The sequence below is a fragment of the Dermacentor albipictus genome, chromosome 2 (genome assembly GCF_038994185.2).
Source record: "Dermacentor albipictus isolate Rhodes 1998 colony chromosome 2, USDA_Dalb.pri_finalv2, whole genome shotgun sequence".
NCBI lineage: Eukaryota > Metazoa > Arthropoda > Arachnida > Ixodida > Ixodidae > Dermacentor > Dermacentor albipictus.
This window is the reverse complement of record NC_091822.1, coordinates 139,895,376-139,915,738: the sequence shown is the minus strand read 5'-3', so window position 1 is coordinate 139,915,738 and position 20,363 is coordinate 139,895,376. Positions and strand designations below refer to the sequence as shown.

Below are 20,363 nucleotides of genomic sequence, written 5' to 3'. Positions count from 1 at the left end.
TTTACCGGACGAGATTTCGTTAGACTCTCGGCCTGGTGAAAGCTGCATAACTCTCTGATGCAACAACGTCAGGTGCGTGAATCTACGGTTAAACAAAGTCCGATACACAGGTTTCAGTCTAAGGCGGCCGGTCGCACGCAACATATATTTCCGACATGTTTTTGGCGTGTCATTGTCAAGCGTCTCAGCGTCCATTATAACGCCGCAACATAACCATGCCGTTAATCATGTGTGAAATACAGATATCTTGTTGCATCGGGCTTACTGACATAGAGGGTATAACTTTTGCCAGAGCTTAAAAATATGCCAATGCCACGTAGCTGGACAGAATAAAAGTAATGTTGTTTGCCGTCACTTGTAGATACCAAAAGTATCTTTTCCATTCCGCCTAATTAGACAACTAGCCTTAATTAGTTAATCAACTTCTATAATATTACAATTAGATGAAAAGTATCAATGAGAAAATTGTTGAGCGACACGAAAAACCCCGATACAACTTTCTTTTGCTCAATACGTGCTACTCTGGCTAAAGTTAGCTGGGACACCCTGTATGTGTCGCTACAGGGAGCGCACTTAAGTGGGTGATATAAAAAGGTGGTGCCTGTGTCTGGTGAAACGGACGCCTCAGGCACCGAGGTATATACGCGCATCATCGTCCATTGACTGCTCTCGTTATCCTCCCTCACGTTTGCTGAGACCACGAACAAGCCATTCAAGAGGCAGAAAAGTGGCGACCTGCACGAGGACATTTGCAGCCACAGAATGCTCGTGGTCTAAAGTATATGCGAAAAGTTCCGTGCTACGAGTCACGTTACTATGATATACGTTGATTTTCTTGATGTTCATAGCACTAGCTGTTTCAACGTCAACGCGCGAAGGAAAGTGCTCAACTTTTGTGCACCGGCAGGCTATCCAAAAAGACAACTCCAAGGCAACACCGTAACTTTGCAGGCGGACATGGTATATTTAAAGTAACTACGTACGTTTCCTCACTGAAAGAATCACTGTGTGTGTGGGAGAAGGGAGTTGAGAGGGAACGGAGATAGAGTGGGGGGCCGTGGCTGCGCGTGTGTGACAAGTAAAAAAACAAAGCCGTGCTTAAACACTAACCAATCCTGGCAGCCGACCCAACAGAAATTCTAGCGAATTTCGCACCAGATTTTCTAGGAATTTTGTATGTTATCCCTCCAATATTGTTTCCTTTCTGCCTTTCTTTCTTCTTCCATCTTTACATTTCTTAGTCGGTGGATTTGATTTTATGACGTTTGAGACATAGGTGGATCTTCGATAGCATATTCTGCCAGGATCTCATCAGTTAATGAGCAGCAACGGACATAATGAAAAGTAAAAGAAAAGTGGCACGCTAAGAAATATTTTTGAGTCTGCCACAATCTAAATACTAAACAAGGATTCAGGCTTTGTTGTGTAAATAGGATGGAGCTCCGGCCTTCTTATCTTTGCGCTCCCGACAACAGTATAGGCAAGGTTTACGATCGCGTGAACATAGTTTCGGAACGAGACACGAAAGATGAACGCCTCTTCGTGCACGCCACACCTGAAAACAACGGTATTTGTTTCCGTTTTTATGCTTCTTTCCGGCGTGCTCCCCCAGTGGGCACGCCGTCGTCTTTTTTAGCGGGCCAAACCACATGCCTCTTGCAGAACATAACACAAGGGAATTCGTGCGGACGCAAGCGAAGCGGTCTTCAACAAACACTTTCCTCTGTCTATTTTGTGCTCTTTCTCTCTGTTTATGAAAACGAATAGAACAACACCGCCTTTGCCATTGTCCGTGAAGTTTTACCCGTGCAATGCTCGTTGCCGTTTCTTCTTCTATCTATCTATCTATCTATCTATCTATCTATCTATCTATCTATCTATCTATCTATCTATCTATCTATCTATCTATCTATCTATCTATCTATCTATCTATCTATCTATCTATCTATCTATCTATCTATCTATCTATCTATCTATCTATCTATCTATCTATCTATCTATCTATCTATCTATCTATCTATCTATCTATCTATCTATCTATCTATCTATCTATCTATCTATCTATCTATCTATCTATCTATCTATCTATCTATCTATCTATCTATCTATCTATCTATCTATCTATCCATCCATCCATCCATCCATCCATCCATCCATCCATCCATCCATCCATCCATCCATCCATCCATCCATCCATCCATCCATCCATCCATCTATCTATCTATCTATCTATCTATCTATCTATCTATCTATCTATCTATCTATCTATCTATCCATCCATCCATCCATCCATCCATCCATCCATCCATCCATCCATCCATCCATCCATCCATCCATCCATCTATCTATCTATCTATCTATCTATCTATCTATCTATCTGTCTGTCTGTCTGTCTGTCTGTCTGTCTGTCTGTCTGTCTGTCTGTCTGTCTGTCTGTCTATCTATCTATCTATCTATCTGTCTATCTGTCTGTCTGTCTGTCTGTCTGTCTGTCTGTCTGTCTGTCTGTCTGTCTATCTATCTATCTATCTATCTATCTATCTATCTATCTATCTATCTATCTATCTATCTATCTATCTATCTATCTATCTATCTGTCTGTCTGTCTGTCTGTCTGTCTGTCTGTCTGTCTGTCTGTCTGTCTGTCTGTCTGTCTGTCTGTCTGTCTGTCCGTCCGTCCGTCCGTCCGTCCGTCCGTCCGTCCGTCCGTCCGTCCGTCCGTCTGTCTGTCTGTCTGTCTGTCTGTCTGTCTGTCTGTCTGTCTGTCTGTCTGTCTTTCTTTCTTTCTTTCTTTCTTTCTCTCTTTCTTTCTTTCTTTCTTTCTTTCCTTCTTTCCTTCTTTCTTTCTTTCTTCCTTTCTTTCTTTCTTTAAGTAGCGAACAGACCACACAAAGAGACTGGAGTGAACAAGTCTAAGCGTATATATATTTCGTTACAAAATGTATATGTAGAAAGCGTTCGCAGCATGATTGGTGCTGACTACTCCTTTTCGCTTAGCCAAGCATTGTTCCCATGTGCTACTTCCTAACTCTTCACACGTATATAGCAAACATAGGCCGGTTAAAAAAGAAAAGTGGTAAAAACTAGCAAGAAAACTAATAAACTAAAACGTAAGCGAAAGTTGGAATGCACTAACGCATATTTCAGATAAACTTTAAACAAGCAATTTGTACAGCAACATGCAGACATTACACAGCAAGTCCTGACGTTTGATTAAAAATAAAAAGTAGAAAGCTCCGAACAGAAGGCCACTCTCAATGGGGAAATGTACTATGGGTATGTACTATAGAGGCCCTGACCAAAAATTTAACTGCAACAGGGTGTGAGCGCTTTCAAATAACTTGTATAAGCCTTAGCAACAGCAGATACTTCACGAAAACTGAACACGTGTGACCGGTTTGTTTTGAGTATGCGACACGTTTTGTACGGCCATCCTACGCACTCGCATTCGACGGCCCGACCAGGTGATACACCAGAGAGTATCGCAAGAGTTTCGTCGGACGAGGACACGAGGAGGCAACGTAATAAGCCCGGAGCCCTTAATTATGCAGTTGCAAGGCCTAAGGTCGGACCAATGCGACGACAAGCGTCACAACCGCACGCACGCGCGGACGTTGACATGCGCGCACGCGAAACAAAGCACGTGCATCTGCCGTTGCGCAGTACTTCGCCACGCCGCTACAGCACACAAGCGCAAACGATCCTTCAAGACCAATGAATAACAAGGTTGAAGGGCGCCCCACGTGTCTGAGCCAGGGACTGACGGGCGCTAAACTTAACGGCCGTGGAAATTCCCAGCCCCGAACGACAGGTGTGCACAACGTTGCCCCAGCGCGGCGGAGTTCGCGTAGTGACGCCGTCGCTGTCACTTGTCCCAGACGGCAAGGTTGTAGTATACATCGAGAAGGCGAGACAGATACAAAGGCAGAGAAAGAGAAGGCAAACACGATCTCGTAGATCGCTTGACACAGCGCCGTTCCTTAAGTTCCACCGCCGGCCGAACTATTTTCCACGGCCCAGATCTATTTTCCGTTGTTGCGAGGGGATCTGACATGAGCAGTTTGGGGGCGATATATGAACTACGTTTCGGCGAGGTAATCTTTTTCTTCTTGAAACACAGGCGGCGCCGCCACAAACAACAACACACGCTGCAAACGAACGAAATCGTTAGACTCGCCTTGCCGCCCTGCTTATGCTTGGTGGCCAGGCGTCCCTTGAGCACGTCCAGAAAAGAAGACATGGTCCCGCCACCGTTGCTGCCGTGTCGTTGCCCGCGAACGCCGATGCAGGAGAACACGGGTACCACAACCACCACCGCCTTCGACGTCGCTCGTTGGCTCGGCGCGTTCGGTTTCGCTTCGAGGAGCACGCAGTAGTATAGTGCCGAGACTCGACCCAGGAGGCTCGAACCGCTCGGGGCACCGAAATAGCGGACCTCGTCGGCTGCCGCTGTCTGCACCAGCGGTCTCTCTCTCTCCCTCTGCCCCCAACTCTCCTCCACCAAGGAGGCCCGCGCCCATGGCTTTGATTTTGCGAAACTTTCTAGCTATACCCGCCTCAGCGCTTGCCCCTTCCGTGCGACACGCCTACGGTGGGAGCAGCAGCAGTAAGAAAGAGAGAAGAAGAAAAAAAAAAAGGGAGGTACGCGCAATGCACACGGACAGGGCGCTCGCGCTGGCTCGCGCGCCGTCTCATCTTGGCCCACATGCTGAAGCCACTTGGCACCGCGAAGAGGATTCATCCTTTGCCTCCTTCCCCGCCACCGCTCACGGTGCCAGCGGTGTGCGCGGCATGGTCCGCGGAACAGCACGCTGTTGGTTGCACGCGAACTGTTCAGTCTGTGCGCGCACGTTTAGACGGCGACTGCATGCAGACTCCAATAGTCCGTATAGAGCGAGATTGGGATAAACACTGTTGCGTGTTTTTTGAAGAGCATCGGAACTGTTTGGAAGGCCGTAATCGTTGTCAGGTGCCTTGGTTCTGTATGTGCGGACGCATAACTTTCATATCTTCGTTTCTTTTCTCATTATCTCCTTTTCCCTTTCACGTTTCGTCACTGCAGAGTAGCCAAGCGGATCGCTACTCCGCGTGTAACCTTCCACCTCTCATTTTCTCTGAATCTTTCTTTATTTCTTTCTTTTTATTTTCTCTTGAAGAGTCATTATGAAAGAGCAACTACGAAGATAGGAGGGTTAGAAAATGAACATATAAAACAGGAGAAACGTGTCGCCTGTTTTATTTTGTGCGCGCATTCATCGCGTCTTCCCCCCCCCTCTCTCTCTCTCTCTCTCTCTCTCATTCTTCCGCTCACATCTTTCCTTTCGCCATTACAGAGTAGCCCACCAGACGCTTTTCCGTTTAACAAGCCTGCCTTCCCCTTTTCTTCTCTCATTCTTCTCCTCATATTCTGTCCCTCCTGTCCTCACACCCACGCCTGAAAAAAAAAATGAAAAAAAAGAACCCTTCAAAACCGCTGTGTGGGACCACCACCGTATATCTCCGTGTATAGTTGTGACTTCCGCGTGAACCGCCGAGTGACATGCGTCGCGGCTTTCCGGCGGAAACGGGCGCCCGTCGAAACTGAAACGCTTCTGGTGTCTGGGAATCACAAGGTGAGACGTCACCGTTGCGCGCGCTTTGACGCAAGCGGTAGGCAACTTTTTTTTAAGTGTTCCGGTCGGAGGACAGCATCTTCTTCAACATTTCTTTTGCTTTCTCTGCCGGTGGTTGATTGCTGTTCTAGGATAACGGTTGCCGACTGAAGAAGTCGCTGCTGATGTAAGGCTCAGGCAAGAGACGTCAACGTCCCGTTTGGCGCGCAGTAAAGGGTCCCGTCAGAGATCTTTGTTGTGTCATTGTTTTTTGTTATGCGGCAAGCGTGTCAGAGGCACGCAACGTGCTTCGCTCTTGTGCCGATGTTTGCTTCCCCCCCCCCCCCCCCACCTCGTTAAGTGCAAGAGAGCCCCGCCTCTCCTCTCCTCCACTGCCGGGGAGAAAGGGAGAGAGACATGCGGCACTGCGCGACGAACCTATCAATTTTACGCAGCACTCGTAAAAAGGTACGTGGAAGGTTCATGTAGTCGGCGTCGCCTTTTTTTACTTTGTGCCAAGAGTATCCCGCACAAGCTTTCCGTTTCGTTAGAGTTTATGAATGGGTAGGGAGAAAGATAACGAGTAGGGAAATGAGAAAGCACGTTCGGAGGTTGTGAACTATATTAACACAGCAAACTAAAGAATGAGCGAGAGAGAGAGAGAACCAATTTGCGCAAGTGTATACTCGAATTTTCACCGCACACGCAGAGGGTGCGACCCACGCCGATGCAAAACGATGGGCACAGTCACTGTAACGATATGTACCTGACATCCACGAGGTTTCGTATATAAACAATGGAGCAGTGGAACTATCCAAAATATATCTTCTAAATGAGCTCAATCGTCAACTGCACTTGGTATATTTCATGAGCTGCAGACACAATGACCATTTTTATATTTGAATAAAAATAAGTTTAATCAGCAAATAAGTTCTGCGGAAATCCGCAGGGGTGAGCATACTTCATGAAAGGAAAAGTTGGCACCCACTTGATGGTAACGTTATATCCTTATTTTTCATATTTTGTTCATTATTTGCAGTTTATTAGCTCATTAAAATGACGTGCACTAAAGTTATTGTGCGCATCGACATTACCACCGTTAGTGCTTGGAATGGATGGTACAATTAAAGACTATTTACCATAGGCAAATAATCTTGGTGCGTGTGTTCGATGTCAACCAGAGGTCAAATCGCCTTCCAAAGTTTTCTCACCGGTTATCATAACAACGCGCTAAGCACGAAAACGAAAGCAACATATACGACAGGACGGGTGCTGAACTTCCAACTGGCGTTTATTTCAAACAATCACCTATTTATGCGCTGTGCATGAGGTGCATCATCCACGCATAATCATAGAAAATATTGTAACCAGCCTTGGTTGCTTGGTGGCTATGGTGTTGGGCTGCTAAGCACGAGCTCACGGGATCGAATCCCAGCCACGGCGGCCGTATTTCGATGGGGGCGAAATGCGAAAGCGCCCGTGTACTTAGAACGCAGCGGTGGCGTAGAGATAGAGCATCCGCCTCGCGCGCAAGAGGACGGTGGTTCGAATCCCGGTGCCGCGCAATTTTCCACCGAATTCAAAAAAAATCCGCGTGTTAATAAAATTGCATAAACAGGCCTGGAGTACGGCCTGATCCCGGTGACTAGAACCGGTAGCGTACTCCCTCACCAGGGCAGGATTGGCCACCCTGGTGCAGTACTTGGCCACAACCTCCTATATGAATACAACTTTAGAGGTAGGTGCATGTTGAAGAACCCCAGGTGGTCGATATTTCCGGTGTCCCCCATTACGGCGTGCCTCATAATCAGAAAGTGGTTTTGGCACGTAAAACTCCATAATAATAAAGAAGAGATTCTATAAAGTATACAGTTCATACGTACGATTGTACGGTCAGTCATTTTACACTCCTAGATACCTTGGGAGAAATGGCACTTCTTTTTGCTGCAACGCCAAAGACGGACAGATGTCAAGATGAACCAACTCGCCCAAACTAAGGGTTGCCCCTGTGACGCTTGTGTTGAGACTTCGCTATCTCCGGCATCGGCCGATGAAAGACGTTAGAAACACGCATATACCCCGCACGGTAAAGTGGGGGTAACTGCACTAAGGTATCTACTCGGGCCTGTTGGTGTGCCATAGGTATGTACATAGTTGCGCATTGTTCTTTCTTGTGTCCGTGTACGTTGTGTTGAGCAACTCTCTACATACTTGGGGGTAACTAGCCAAGAAAGACTTCACATTCAGAAAACAACACGCTTGCTGCTAAAGGACGCAAGAGGGTCGGAAATGTGGGAGAAGTAAAGGTGAGAGAGACGTCTCCGACTGGCTTTTTTGCCCAGGTGGGGCGAGAGTGATTCAAGCAGGAGACGATTGAGAGATCACCGAGACCGTGAGCTGGCTTGGTACAGCGTACATGTGCTCGGGCCTGCACGAGCCTCTCGCCGCCGACACCGGTTTCATGGCTTCGCGCCAAATATTGAAAAGTGGCGTTGGGGGGTGGCATCACACGTGCCTGGGCTGCACGCACGCTTTGTTTCTCAAATCGCTGCCAGGTGGCAGTCACGAGCGCTCAGTGGAGAAAAGAAACGACATCAGGAAAGAAACAATTATAACTCAAATGGAAGCCCATTGCTTTTCGAAGCGAGATCGGGATGCCTTAGAATACGCATCTATAAAGCGAGATATAAGAAGGAAGAAGAAACATGTGCTTGCCGCGGTAAAGCTAGGGAAACGATGGAGCATATTTTATTATAATGTGAAGATATCTGCCCAGCGGTCGATTTAGGCACCACTGGCCTCCTTGAAGCCCTTGGGTTCAGAGGGAGGAAGGGAAAAGTGAACATGTCCGCAATAGAGATTATAATAAGAGGCGATTGGAAGATTGGTGGAAGAAAAGCAGGGAAACGACAAAAAAACGAGACGTTCAAAAGCAAAGTTCACAATAGTGGGTCAAAAAATTTGGTCATAAAAATTCATCATGGGTTTCTTTTCTTCTTTTTTTTTTAACCTAGGTATAGGACATTAAGCAGTATAATAGCAAGAGCTAGGTGGCGCAGCCCACCGCCCCGTTCCAAAGGAGACGCTCATACCATCCATCCACCCACGGTAAAGCTCTTGGTCCCTGGAACTTGTAAATGTATCGTCAACTGCCGGTAGTGCCTCCCGGTTTGTCCCAAGAGAGAAAAAAAATATTTAAATTGCGCGGTGCGCCTCACAAGGCGGGTAAATTTGTTAGTTCGGCGTCTCCTTCGAAGCTGTTCGCTCCTGCCTTTCCCTTTGCGCGGCCAAGTGGAAAGGAGTCCGGCAACTGAGAGAGGCTGGATCGCCACGTGCAGATCCATGTACGTTTGCAGTTATGGAAGCCATATGTATGGACTTGTGCTGATTGGTTGCGAACGGAGGACCAACGCGTGCGCGGAGCGCGTGGCCTGCTAACTGCTCCTGGCCCACACTAGTGGAATCGCTGGAGTTATCGTCCAATCTCGCGTAGCTCGGTGTCGAGGTGAAAGCCTTTTGCTACATTTAGACTCACTGCCGTCCTGTGTTTGCAGAAAAAAAAAAAATCGGGGGGAGGGTGGCGGTGGGGGGCCGGCTTTGTCCTAAGTGTAGAACTTAGAGGGGGGGGGGGGTATCTAAACCTTTGCGCAGAGTGTCGTGGGGGAAGAATACTGTCGTATACTGTCGAATAGTGTCGTAGGGGAATATACTGCTAGTATATATGCAGTAATCCGCTAGTAATCGTTGATTGATAGAGAAAGAAATAAGGCCTCTTTTATTTATGAAACCTCTTTCTCTCTCAGTGATGGCTAGCGACTTACTTAGCGGCGGGGCGAGCAGAATCAGCGTCTAGGGAGAAATTGAAGAATAGACTTCGCATTCTGAGGGAGAATAAAAAAAATACAATACGAGGGAGAAGGAGCTTTATTTAAGTTTTATGAAGCCGAAGACCGGCCTTGGCTGGCGTTTAATTAAGTTATAAACTCTTTTGTGGCATTGTCACCTTGGCACATGCCCCACTGGCGACCTGGCCCCGAATTGGGTAGAACAGAAGCAGGAAGTTAGAGCATATTTTAGTCAACACGAAGGAAATACAAGGTAAATTCAGGGAGGGTAGTGTGAAAAAAGAAATGTCATGAAGATAGGTTAACGAAAATAAGAGGAATACCACAAAACGAAAACAAGCAAAGAGAGAAGCAAATTGTACTGACCTTACCAAAAAGAAAACAAGAAGCAGAAAAATATAAGAAAGAGAACGGTATGAATTCAGCAAGTAATCAGCATGGAGCCTAAAAGAAGGTCCTGCGCAAGAGTCGGTGCTGAAAGAACAGCTTGTTTCGCCTCCTTTTTTGTTCGCTACCTGCGCCTCACTGATATTGCTTAACTCATTTCACCTCGGCGCTGCTCTATTATTATTTCGCGCGCCACCGCGAACATCGCAACCATTACGTCGCTAGGCAATGGGCGATCGAACGTCGTCGATATAACGCCGGAGTAGTTGGTCGGAACGCCAATATCCATAAGTGAGCGTGTCAGAATCGACACCCAACCGCCTCGGTGGCTTAGGAGCTACGGTGTTGCGCCGCTAAGCACAAGGTCACGGGATCAAGTCCGGGCCGCGGCGGTCGTAATTCGATAGGGGCGAAACGCAAAAAAAAAAAGAAAATGACCGCTTCCCACGCATTGGGGGCACGCCAAGGATCCCCTGGTGCTCAAAATTAATTCGGAGCCCCCCACTACAGCGAGTCTCATAATCAAATCGTGGTTTCGGTACGTAGAACCCCAGAATTTAATTCCGGCTCGACACAGGTAAGGCTGTCGAGTCCCTTTTTTTTTAAACGTTTTATTTTATTGCTGGTCAACTACAATGTCATCATCGGGGACCTACTACGCAACAAGGTCGTCTACGACGCGCGGCGACTACGTGAGTGTTGCTTGAAAGTACCCGCAATAGTTATCGTTGTTTAATAGGGGTAGCAAGAGATAATAAGCGGCGAGAGAGGAGGAAAATGACGAAAAATAAAAGCGTATAAGGCTCAGTTTCACTCACAACCTCGTGATGAGCATATACATACGTACATCTAGTCACAGTGGCGGGTATGCCGAACGTCTCGAAACTGACACTAGTTTCAATATTTCTGCTGAATGAACATAACTTTCATAAATTCAAGGCGATGAGCAAAACGAGAACAAATTTAGTAGAATCAGGAGCCAACGTTTCGACAAGTGGACTTATCTTCTTTCAATGCAAGTCCACTTGCCCACAATTGGACTTGTCAAAAGACAGGTCCACTTGTCGAAACGTTGCCTCCCGCTTTTAACTTGTTCTCGTTTTGCTCAACGTCCTAAGGTAAATTAGGCATCCGTTTTGCAAAAAGCATTTCTTAGCGTATCATCTATCGTGTACGGTTACTTCTGAGTGCAGCAACCAGCATGGTAGAGGGCAAAAATAGCTTCCGGCTTCTTCACGATGCAAGGTCGGAGAAACGCGCCCTGAAGGTCGACGAAGGAGCACCGATTGCGAAACGTTACGCGACCGGACGCCACACTCGCGTACGATGTATGCGTACGCCAGGACCGTTCCTCACCGCGATTGCGAGGCCGCTGAACACATGAATGCTATATGATCGTACGAAAAAGGTGACGCATTCTATCCCTGGAGGGTTGTAGGGGTGGAGCCGTTGGGCATGTGCACTTGTGTCGGAGGATGTGGGGGGGAGGAGAGGGGGGGGTCATTTAGTGGTTAAAATCATAATGAATTCACGGTGCATGTCGTCGTCAGAACTGCAATCGGACGTAGCGGACGGCCGCTGGAAAGCAATTGGAATGCTTCATAAAGTCGTCATCACGGTACTGCGCACGAGCTGTGGGGAGATGGAATCGGGAATGCGCATAGAGGCTTTCACTCGGTATCTTCCTCTTCTTCCATGCCTTGGAAGACGAGGAATAGGACTTGGCCTCTCGCTAACCTCGCCAACCATACTATCTTTTGGGTCGACTTCACTGGGATCCAGCCACAGGGATGCTTTTCTGGCAGATTACAATTTTATTAGAGACACAAAAAGAGTACCTTGCTGAATTTCTAAAATTATCCATAATTTAAGTTATTTCATTTCTTTACTTTTAGTTATTTTATCGGAATTCCTAACAATATTTAATTACACTTCTAAATTACAGTACTATCGTCCCACGCTCCACTATACAAATCTAGTTTCTCTCTACTTCTAACAATACGGAAAACCGCCTGCTTCTTGGCCAATCCCCCATAGTGGGTACGCGCCACTGTCTGGGACACAAGACACAAGACAAGACAAGGACCGCCGAAGAGAGCACAAATCCGCATTTTCATTACAATAAGGAGACCACGATGAGGTCATGATGAGCTACACGACAAGACGTACGCTGGAAATGTACAGAGGCCTTCACTTGCGTTCACGGTCCTCGTAACTCTCAAGGCCATTTTTTTTCATATTTTATATATGCAGTACGTCGTACCAACAAATCTGTCAACGCACTCTCATCAACAAGTTGAAGAACTCATTTCTTGCCATTTGGCCATACGTTGCCGTGATTGCGAGTGCGTATCATTTTTTTACATACTGCCGAGTTTTACTAGCTGACAAGAAGAATAATCGAAGCAGCTGAAGTGTCAATACTGAGTGACGAATGTGCGAGCACTGCGTCCACGACGCTGATGCAAAAGGAGGAGAGATTTCTGGGTGTTCATGGTTAGTAGAAAACAATAAGCAACCGCGATGAGATAGCGACCACGTGTGTGGTATACTATTGCGTATTTCGGTTCCTTATTTTCGCACGCCCGACTTCATCCACAAGAATGTAGAAAATAAAGTTAGCTTAAAGGTCAGTGCTCGCATGTGTTGCCTTCTCGCCTTGTTCTCCGCCCGTTTGCGTTCTTAAGCGTTCGCCTTGATCCACAACAAACCATAACCTTCCAACAATTTAGCCACAATGAAGAACTCCGATGTACCGCACCTTGACACGCGCCATTCAGTTGTTCCGAACCACCGTTTAATGGCTGTTCACGAAACACTCGGTTCGAAATGGATGGGTTCGAAGGCGCTGCAGGATCCGTGACCATTTCCTGACGTCATACGACGACTCGTCGTCCAGAAAGGGCCGGTGACCAAGATAGCCGTTCTACTTGAATGATCTCGGCTTCTGAAAGCCTGAATGCATTGTCCGTATACGCAAGAACAGCGGTTTCCGCACGTGTTCTCGGTGCACGCGGGTTTAATTGATTCGGCGTCTGACATGGCAACGAAGATCTGAGCTTTCCGTGCTTGAGGGCACCGAGTGTATCGAAATAGCTTGCTCTGCTTATAATGACCACGTATAACTGCGTTCTCCATTTGTCTGTCACCGTGCAAGGTATTAAGCGTTCGCCATGATTTACGACAAACTATACCGTACCAGCAATTTAGCCACAAAAAAAAAAAAGTACTCCGATGTACCGCACCTCGGTACGCGCCATTACGTTCTTCCGGATCACCGCTTAATGCCTATTCACGAAACACTCGGTTCGAAATGGACGGGCTCGAAGGCGCTGCAGGATCCGTGACCATTTCCTGACGTCATACGACGCCGTTCTATAAAGGCGTTCTACTTGAATGATCTCGGCTTCTGAAAGCCGGAATGCATTGTCCGTATACGCAAAAATAGCGGTTTCCGCGTGTGTTCTCGGTGCACGCGGGTTTAATCGATTCAGCGTCAGACTTGGCAACGAAGACCTGAGCTTTCCGTGCTTGAGGGCACCGGGCGTATCGAAAAAACTTGCTTATACTGATCGCCTACAAGTGCGCTCTCAATTTATCTGTCGTCATGCAACGTATTCGCTCGCACGAAGAAATATATACGAGACAGGTGACCAACGCATCGACTTATCGTATATAGCTTGCATAATGAACAACATTCACTATGGCTTGCTACTTATACGGTTCTACCGGCTTGGCCCCTTTCGATGTTGCAATCACAGTCGCGAAATTTCCCGGCGGTGAGTACAGATCGCGACTGATCGAGCTTCGGCTCTCTTCAGCTGTACCTGCGCCTACGTGCTTCTTAAAATAAAGAAGCCCGTCAGAAGCGATGTGTACCGCTAGTAAACTCTTTATTGCAGCCGCGTTTCGCATTGTATGTACGCTCGGAAGTTAGTGGAACAGTGTTACACTACAGAGCCAAGCTCGCCGTCAATTGATAATAAACCACCTCGCTCTTTCTCGTTGTCTTGTGTCCTCAATTTATTTTATTTTTGCTGGCGATAATTTTTATGTTGAGTAATTACTTTTTTTATTCTATCATTTATTTTTGAATGGCCGCAGTGTACTTGACCTAATAGAGAGTTCAGCGTCGGCGATGTGCAATACGTAACAGCCACCGGAGGCATGAAAGGGCGAATTACATGGACGACACCTCGCAACAAAGCCTGAGTGAGCGCGCTGCACCTCTCGAGTATCAGCAGAAGAGATATAATATATAATCAGTCAAAGTGATAGCAAACGCATACAAGTTTGGTAAAGGAGGCCAGCTACTGAACTAGTCTCACGAAACGAACATGTTTGTGAATTTGGCATTTCTCTGAATTTCTTTTTACTTATTTATTTATTTGTTTGTTCGTATTTTGAGAAAGGCTGCTATTAAGGCAAAGCAGTAGCAAACGAAAGCAGTATGCTGTGTTAAGTGTACGAGTCGATGACAGCAATGAAGGTACTTGGCGTTTAGGACAAAAGCTGAATTCAATAGACAACCGCCGTGGTTGCTCAGTGGTTATGGTGTTGGGCTGCTGAGCACGAGGTCGCGGGATCGAATCCCGCGGCCACGGCGGCCGCATTTCGATGGGGGCGAGAACACCCGTGTACTTAGATTAAGGTGCACGTTAAAGAACCCCAGGTGGTCAAAATTTCCGGAGTCCTCCACTATGGCGTGTCTCGTAATCAGATAGTAATTTCGGCACGTAAAACCCCATAATTTAATTTTGAATTCTATATAGACAAAGGAAATGCTGCGTGCCTATGCTATACACGCGTGCGAGTGCGTGTGAGTGTGTGTGCATGTTTCGATCGTGCGGCGTCTTGAATTAGGCAGTACGCGCGCTTATCTTCAGTTCAGCTAATGCGCTCTCGAAGTGGTATATTCCCATTTTCCTTTTTGCCGCATTGTTGTCCCAGAAGGTAATTTTCGTGTTTGACCGAAATGCGCCGCAGATAACCCCTCCACCAAACAAGCTGTTCTGCTAAATGGCTATCAGCCGGCGCGCAAAGATAACGGGCAAGATAATAAACCCGGCGCTTGGTCACTCGCGGCACTGATTGCCGTCATCGCCCATCTGCGGCTTCTAGATAGCCTCGGGTGTTTACGGTCGCAATCCTGCCGCTCGACGCGTTGTTTTTCTTTGCAACCCCGAGAGTGCTTCTCGCGGCAGCTATAATAGCGGGCTCGAAAGCGCGTCGATCCTCCGCGTCGACTCAAAACACATGCTCTCGCACATTCAACCAGGCTGGCCTCGTTTTAGGCGAGCAGCACACTCTGTCGTGTCTTGTGCAGCACACTCTGTCGCGGCTGGGTCAACACAGATCGATCGATCCCCGACCGGGTTTCCACAACAATTCTGCGATGCACCCAGTGACAGTCACGCTCCCCCTGAGCGCCGCGCACGTGTATGTCCGGGTATACGAGAGACTGGCACACGCACATCTGTGCGTGTTCGACGGTTTAAACTGTGAATACATATTCCCCGGTCTTTTTCTTTTTTTATTTTTTCTTCGCCAGTGTGTGCGTTACGAACATGATGTAGTACGTGTGCGCGCGCGTGCGTTCGGGTTATTTTCCACCCGGGGAAATACCCCTTTTGGAAGGCGGTGTGTGTCTTACTGGGCAGCCCACCGTGCAGGCCGCAGGCAGGACAGACCTTGGGGACAAGGTTGCGCTGTAACTAGGCGCCTTCGCTCTCGGCTCCTTTTGTCTTTAGACGGCGCCGATGCCGGCTATCTCGGAACGCTGAGTCACGCATTCGTGGCCCCTGAAGAAGGACGGCGACGTTATTCGCACTGTTGTATAGTGGGCAAACGGCATCAACGTTGCATCATTCCGTATACGCACGAGATTGGAGTTTTCTACGAGAATTTCAAGACACAGCTCTGGCGCTCCGACAGTTGAGCTACCATGACCATGATGGGTTGTAACATGAATTTGTCTAAACTTCGCGCTTGCGGCTTCGAGCATTCTTGTGGCGTTATTTCTTGCGCTTTATCTTTCCGAATTCCCAACGAATCGTAATTCCTTTTAACGCACGAAGGCAGTTAGTGTTTGCACATATGCGTAAGTATCGCGAATTTGTAACATTCGTAATGCAACATCTTGCTGAAGAATGGTCAATTCCTAAAGTCGCAAAGACGTTCGAAAACGAAAGGACAAAGGCAAATTCATGAGCTATACACATCACTCGCATGATGGCTGAACCGACATTGTTGCAGTTCCCATAGTCACTACACCAGAATTAACTCTAGTAAATTTTTCTGGAAATCTTACGCTACAGGAGGCGTCCATAAGTGCCTTGTCAAGCGGGTTCATTCGCACGAGATGTCCCATCTTTGATGCGCGCATAGTGCCGATGAAAACAAGACCTAGCGGAAGTTAACAACATCAAAAAAGTTTGATTTTCCTTTGCTGTGCCTCGTGACAGCAAAAGCACCTGTTCAAGAAACACCAAATAGAAGCACTAGATTGGTGCAAACAGCTATTCCTTACACTCAATTTTCGTTGACTGACTTCGCGGTAAGAGGTTGATCACGGGAAGAGAAAATGAAATTAAAAGTTGATTGTTTTTTAAATGTTGCGCCTTAGATCCTAGCGCCAGGACGCCAGTGTGACGCCACTGATTTAAAAGTATGTCTCATTTTTTTTTTCGCATTTAGGCCGTTGTGGCGCAGTAAATGCTCTTGAAACGTGCTAAGTTCAGCCTCTGGCTCTCTTAGAATACAATCTAGTCCGTTTTTAACAATAAATATTTAAATATAAATCCATGACGTAAGGACCAGCTCTTGCGGGAGCGGTGGGGCAAATGCGACCTGTCTTTCGCTACTGCGTTTTTTGTGGCTCATAAAACCTCTTATTTCAGTAGAAGTGACTCTTCGGCATTGTAGATAGAACGAATTTACCAAAAAATACGAAATACTAAGACAACTTAAATTATTTTCTTCTTCTATTTAGTGAGGTTTAGCGCGCAGTGGGGGGTGGGGGTGGAAATGTCGCTCCCGAGGGTCACATCGGGACAGGCGGACTGTGGTTGATTGGTTGGTTTTCCCCTGCGATTGATTCCTACCCTCGATGGGGGGATCGGCCAAAGATCGGGTGAGTTAGGAAAATAATCGTGCCAATACTTCTCCCATCTTGTTTCGTCTTTCTTTCTGCTTTCGCAGCCTGAACTTGGGCCTTTCTTTTGCAGTTACCCGGGCGTACAGCACCCACGCTGCTGTCCCCCATACATATTGCAGTTCTTGTATACTAATCTACAGCTAAGGTGCCCGAACTCGCGAGCTAATTACGTAGGGAAGCTTGCGCCGTTTAATTAAGAGAACACGTCACGCGTTATTTAGGGCTCCTCCATTGATTTGACTCTACCGATGTCCACTGCAATCACATTACCTGGAATGCTCCTCTCTCGAGTTTAAGTATATGTACAGCTGCACTTAGGAAACTCCTCGTACGTGCGTTACATTCCAAATTAACCGGCCGCATGGAGATTCGCCAACTACATGTACGATTGCAGCCAAGAAGCAAAATATAACCGAGAGAACACTGATAAATTCACCGGCGACCAGACACTAAAGCAGCACTACTTTCAGTTCTGAGCTACGACGAGAAGAGGGCGTGTGCAGACTAGCGGCGATTACTTTGAGAGTCACAAATCGTGCACCAGATCCGCACCAGCAAACTTAGCTGTGCACGTGCTGAACGCGCTAACCAAACCTTACAGTAGACGTTCCCATCGAAGCTTTAGTTGAAGTTCTCTCCATTTTTCGTAGCGCACGGAAGAAAATTTGCGCTCAATTTCTATAGACTGGTTAATATCTTTTTTTAGCATTCGTGGTCACTGTGTCACGACTGCACGTATATCGAAAACTCGCTGCGTCGTCACTGCGCTGAAGTCCCCTTGTATAGGCGTACAATCTTTCAACGAAACTCTATTTTAGTGAGATCGGGCTAACTTTGAATGTTAATCAATGCCAGCAAAGAACAGCACCCAAGCTAGTCTGAAAGGGAAAATTTAAATTTCTACCTCGAGCGTACACATGCACGGTGAAAGAGCAAGAACTTATAAGCCCGGCCCACACATCGCGCATGCGCGCACATGGCGAGCCTCTTACCAAGAGCGGCTTGACCGTGACGGGCAAAGGCGAGGCCAGGCCGAAGCACCACCTCGCCATCTGCCAGCCCTCGCGCGGGGCGACGGGCCCGTCGTTGCGGACCCTGGACGAGCGGTCGGGCGGCTCGCTGGGTATCACCACCGCGCGCAGGACGCCCAGGCGACGGCACGAACGCATCTTCTGGCACGACTTCTTGATGCGCCGAAGGCGGTTGACGTCGGCCATTCAACGGGCGGCCGGACACGAAGTAAAGCGAACCGCCGCGTACGAACTGCCGCGAGAGTCCGGAGGTCGGCAACGCTTTTGTTGAGCAGATCGTCGTTTCGTCGAGTCCCCGGAACACAGCGAAGAAGACCACGCCCAAGACGAAGAAGAAGTGTCACGAGCACTCTTACAAAAAATGCGCTCCAACCAGTGACAGGGCGCCTGGAAGGCGGTGACAACGTGTAACGGTATATATCCAGGAGAGGCGCGCACAACAGCCGCTACGCAAATGCGTTCACTCGAGAGGACTATCGGTCCTTGTGTCTATGACCACCGCCACCACCACTGCGTTCGAAGACGTCAGGACACGAGTAATGCCCAACGATGCGCGCGCCAGCGCGCCGCGAGGAACACGTTCATTCAACGGCACGACCGTTTCTCGACGCGAACGACGACGGCCCACGTTGGCCGGCCGGCGTCAGGAGAGCGCGCGGAGACGTCAGGTGGGGGAGAGGTCTCGGCGCGTTGAGAAGGGAAGCGTACGCGCTGGACACTTGCCGCGGGTGAGGGACGGAATGAAGACCCCGTTGTATACGACGACGTCAAGTCGCGGCTTGTACAGCCAAGTGCGCGCGCGAGAGAGCAAGCGCGTAGCTTCCGCGACGGCGGACCTAAAATATGCCGGGTGTTGGTTATCCTTAAACAGCAGCGGAAGAGGTGCACCGAAACGAGCACCGCGCGTTGGCTGGTCTGGCTGGTCTGTCCTGCCCTAAAAAACTGAAGGCGGGACTTCAAGGTGCAGAATCAGCATGCGATCGCGGCGTTCGGCAAAGTGTTACGCGGGCGCGCATTGTCTTCAAGGTCACAATATCGTATCCGTTCACGCAAAGCGGCATTCCCTCGATTTCGCAGTCACCGCCCGCTTACGCTCGCTGGCACTCACCCCGTCCCGCGATTTTCGGACGAGCGCAAGTGCACAGATACGTAAGTGTACCGGACTACTCGAGCGCTTAACGGTCCTAGCTATACAGGGTGTTTTGTTTATTATTGTTTTTAGCCGATACAGATGTTTTATGAAGAGGAAATGAGCGCAGCGAACGTGGAATTGTTTGCGGATGAGTTCCTACGACAGGAGGACATACTTTGTCGCTTATAACAAGAGCTTCAGACGACAATTAACAAAATTTTTTTCATGAACTTTTTATTGGTGCCTCGGGGCAGTTGTCTAAATGGGAAATTTGGAGGCAGTTACATTTTCGTGCATGCCCACCTTTTAAAAAATCTTGAAAATCGCATCTAGCCCGAGATATTCATCATCCAATTCCAAAGCTCAAACGAGGCAATGGAGACTGAACGCGTCCCGCTGCGCGTCAGACGACAAAGCCCCGTAAGAAAAAGTGTAGGGCGAAGTTTGAGTGATAGCATGACGCGGCAAAGCCTGACCCGACACAACGCCGTACGCGCTTGACAGGCAAAGCGTGCCGTGTCAGTAGCTGCCGCGACTGACCGAGGCATTCGGTTTCCAACTTCCTTGCGTTTGTCGTCACAGGGCGTTTCGCCCTGGCATGATAGCGGGGCCGCGCTCGGTTCCGAAATTGCCTGAATTTACCGCTGAAATTCGGTGATAAATATCTAGAATTAGTTTCGACATTCAAGATTTACAAAAAAAAAAAAAAGATACACGAGGGTGCATTAAAATGTCAATGCCTTCAAAATCTGCGCTTAAGCAACTGCACCTAAAGCACTACTACAAAAGTTAATAATTTCTTCTTATTTACCTACTGAAGCTCACGTTATTAGCGGCAAGGTATTTCCGCCTCACTTGGGAACTCGTCTGCAAAAACGCCAGGTTCACTGCTCTTATAACCTTGTTATAAAAAATCCATATGGTCTAAAGAAAAAAAAGGCACGCAAGGTTACGTACACGTCACCACGTCGCACGTAACCTTGCGTAACGCCTCTTAATTTTAAACTAAATCAAGCTTGTCAGCTGGCACTGGTTCCTCGGTGCCTTGTCTGAGCAAGTGCATGAAGCATCGTGACCTTCAAACAAACTGAAACAAACGGAGCCGAATACGTTGTCGGCGAAGTACAGATAGATAGACAGACAGACAGACAGACAGACAGACAGACAGACAGACAGACAGACAGACAGACAGACAGACAGACAGACAGACAGACAGACAGAT

General features: G+C 47.9%; 1 protein-coding gene across 4 annotated transcripts in view; it reads right to left on the bottom strand.

The window, feature by feature from the left end:
- The window catches only part of Sarm (sterile alpha and armadillo motif), a 172,204-nt gene that overhangs the window by 114,319 nt on the left and 37,522 nt on the right, over window positions 1-20,363 (bottom strand). For 2 of the 4 annotated variants that reach the window (XM_065452405.1, XM_065452415.1), the window contains exon 1: window positions 17,971-18,210. The exons of 1 other annotated variant lie outside the window; for it this stretch is intronic. In XM_065452405.1, the coding sequence (XP_065308477.1) occupies window positions 17,971-18,195 (225 nt within the window). In that variant the 5' untranslated portion in view covers window positions 18,196-18,210. Of the gene's footprint in view, window positions 1-4,176; window positions 4,360-17,970; window positions 18,211-20,363 lie in introns of those variants that run through there. One more of the 4 variants, XM_065452432.1, reaches the window with a different exon arrangement.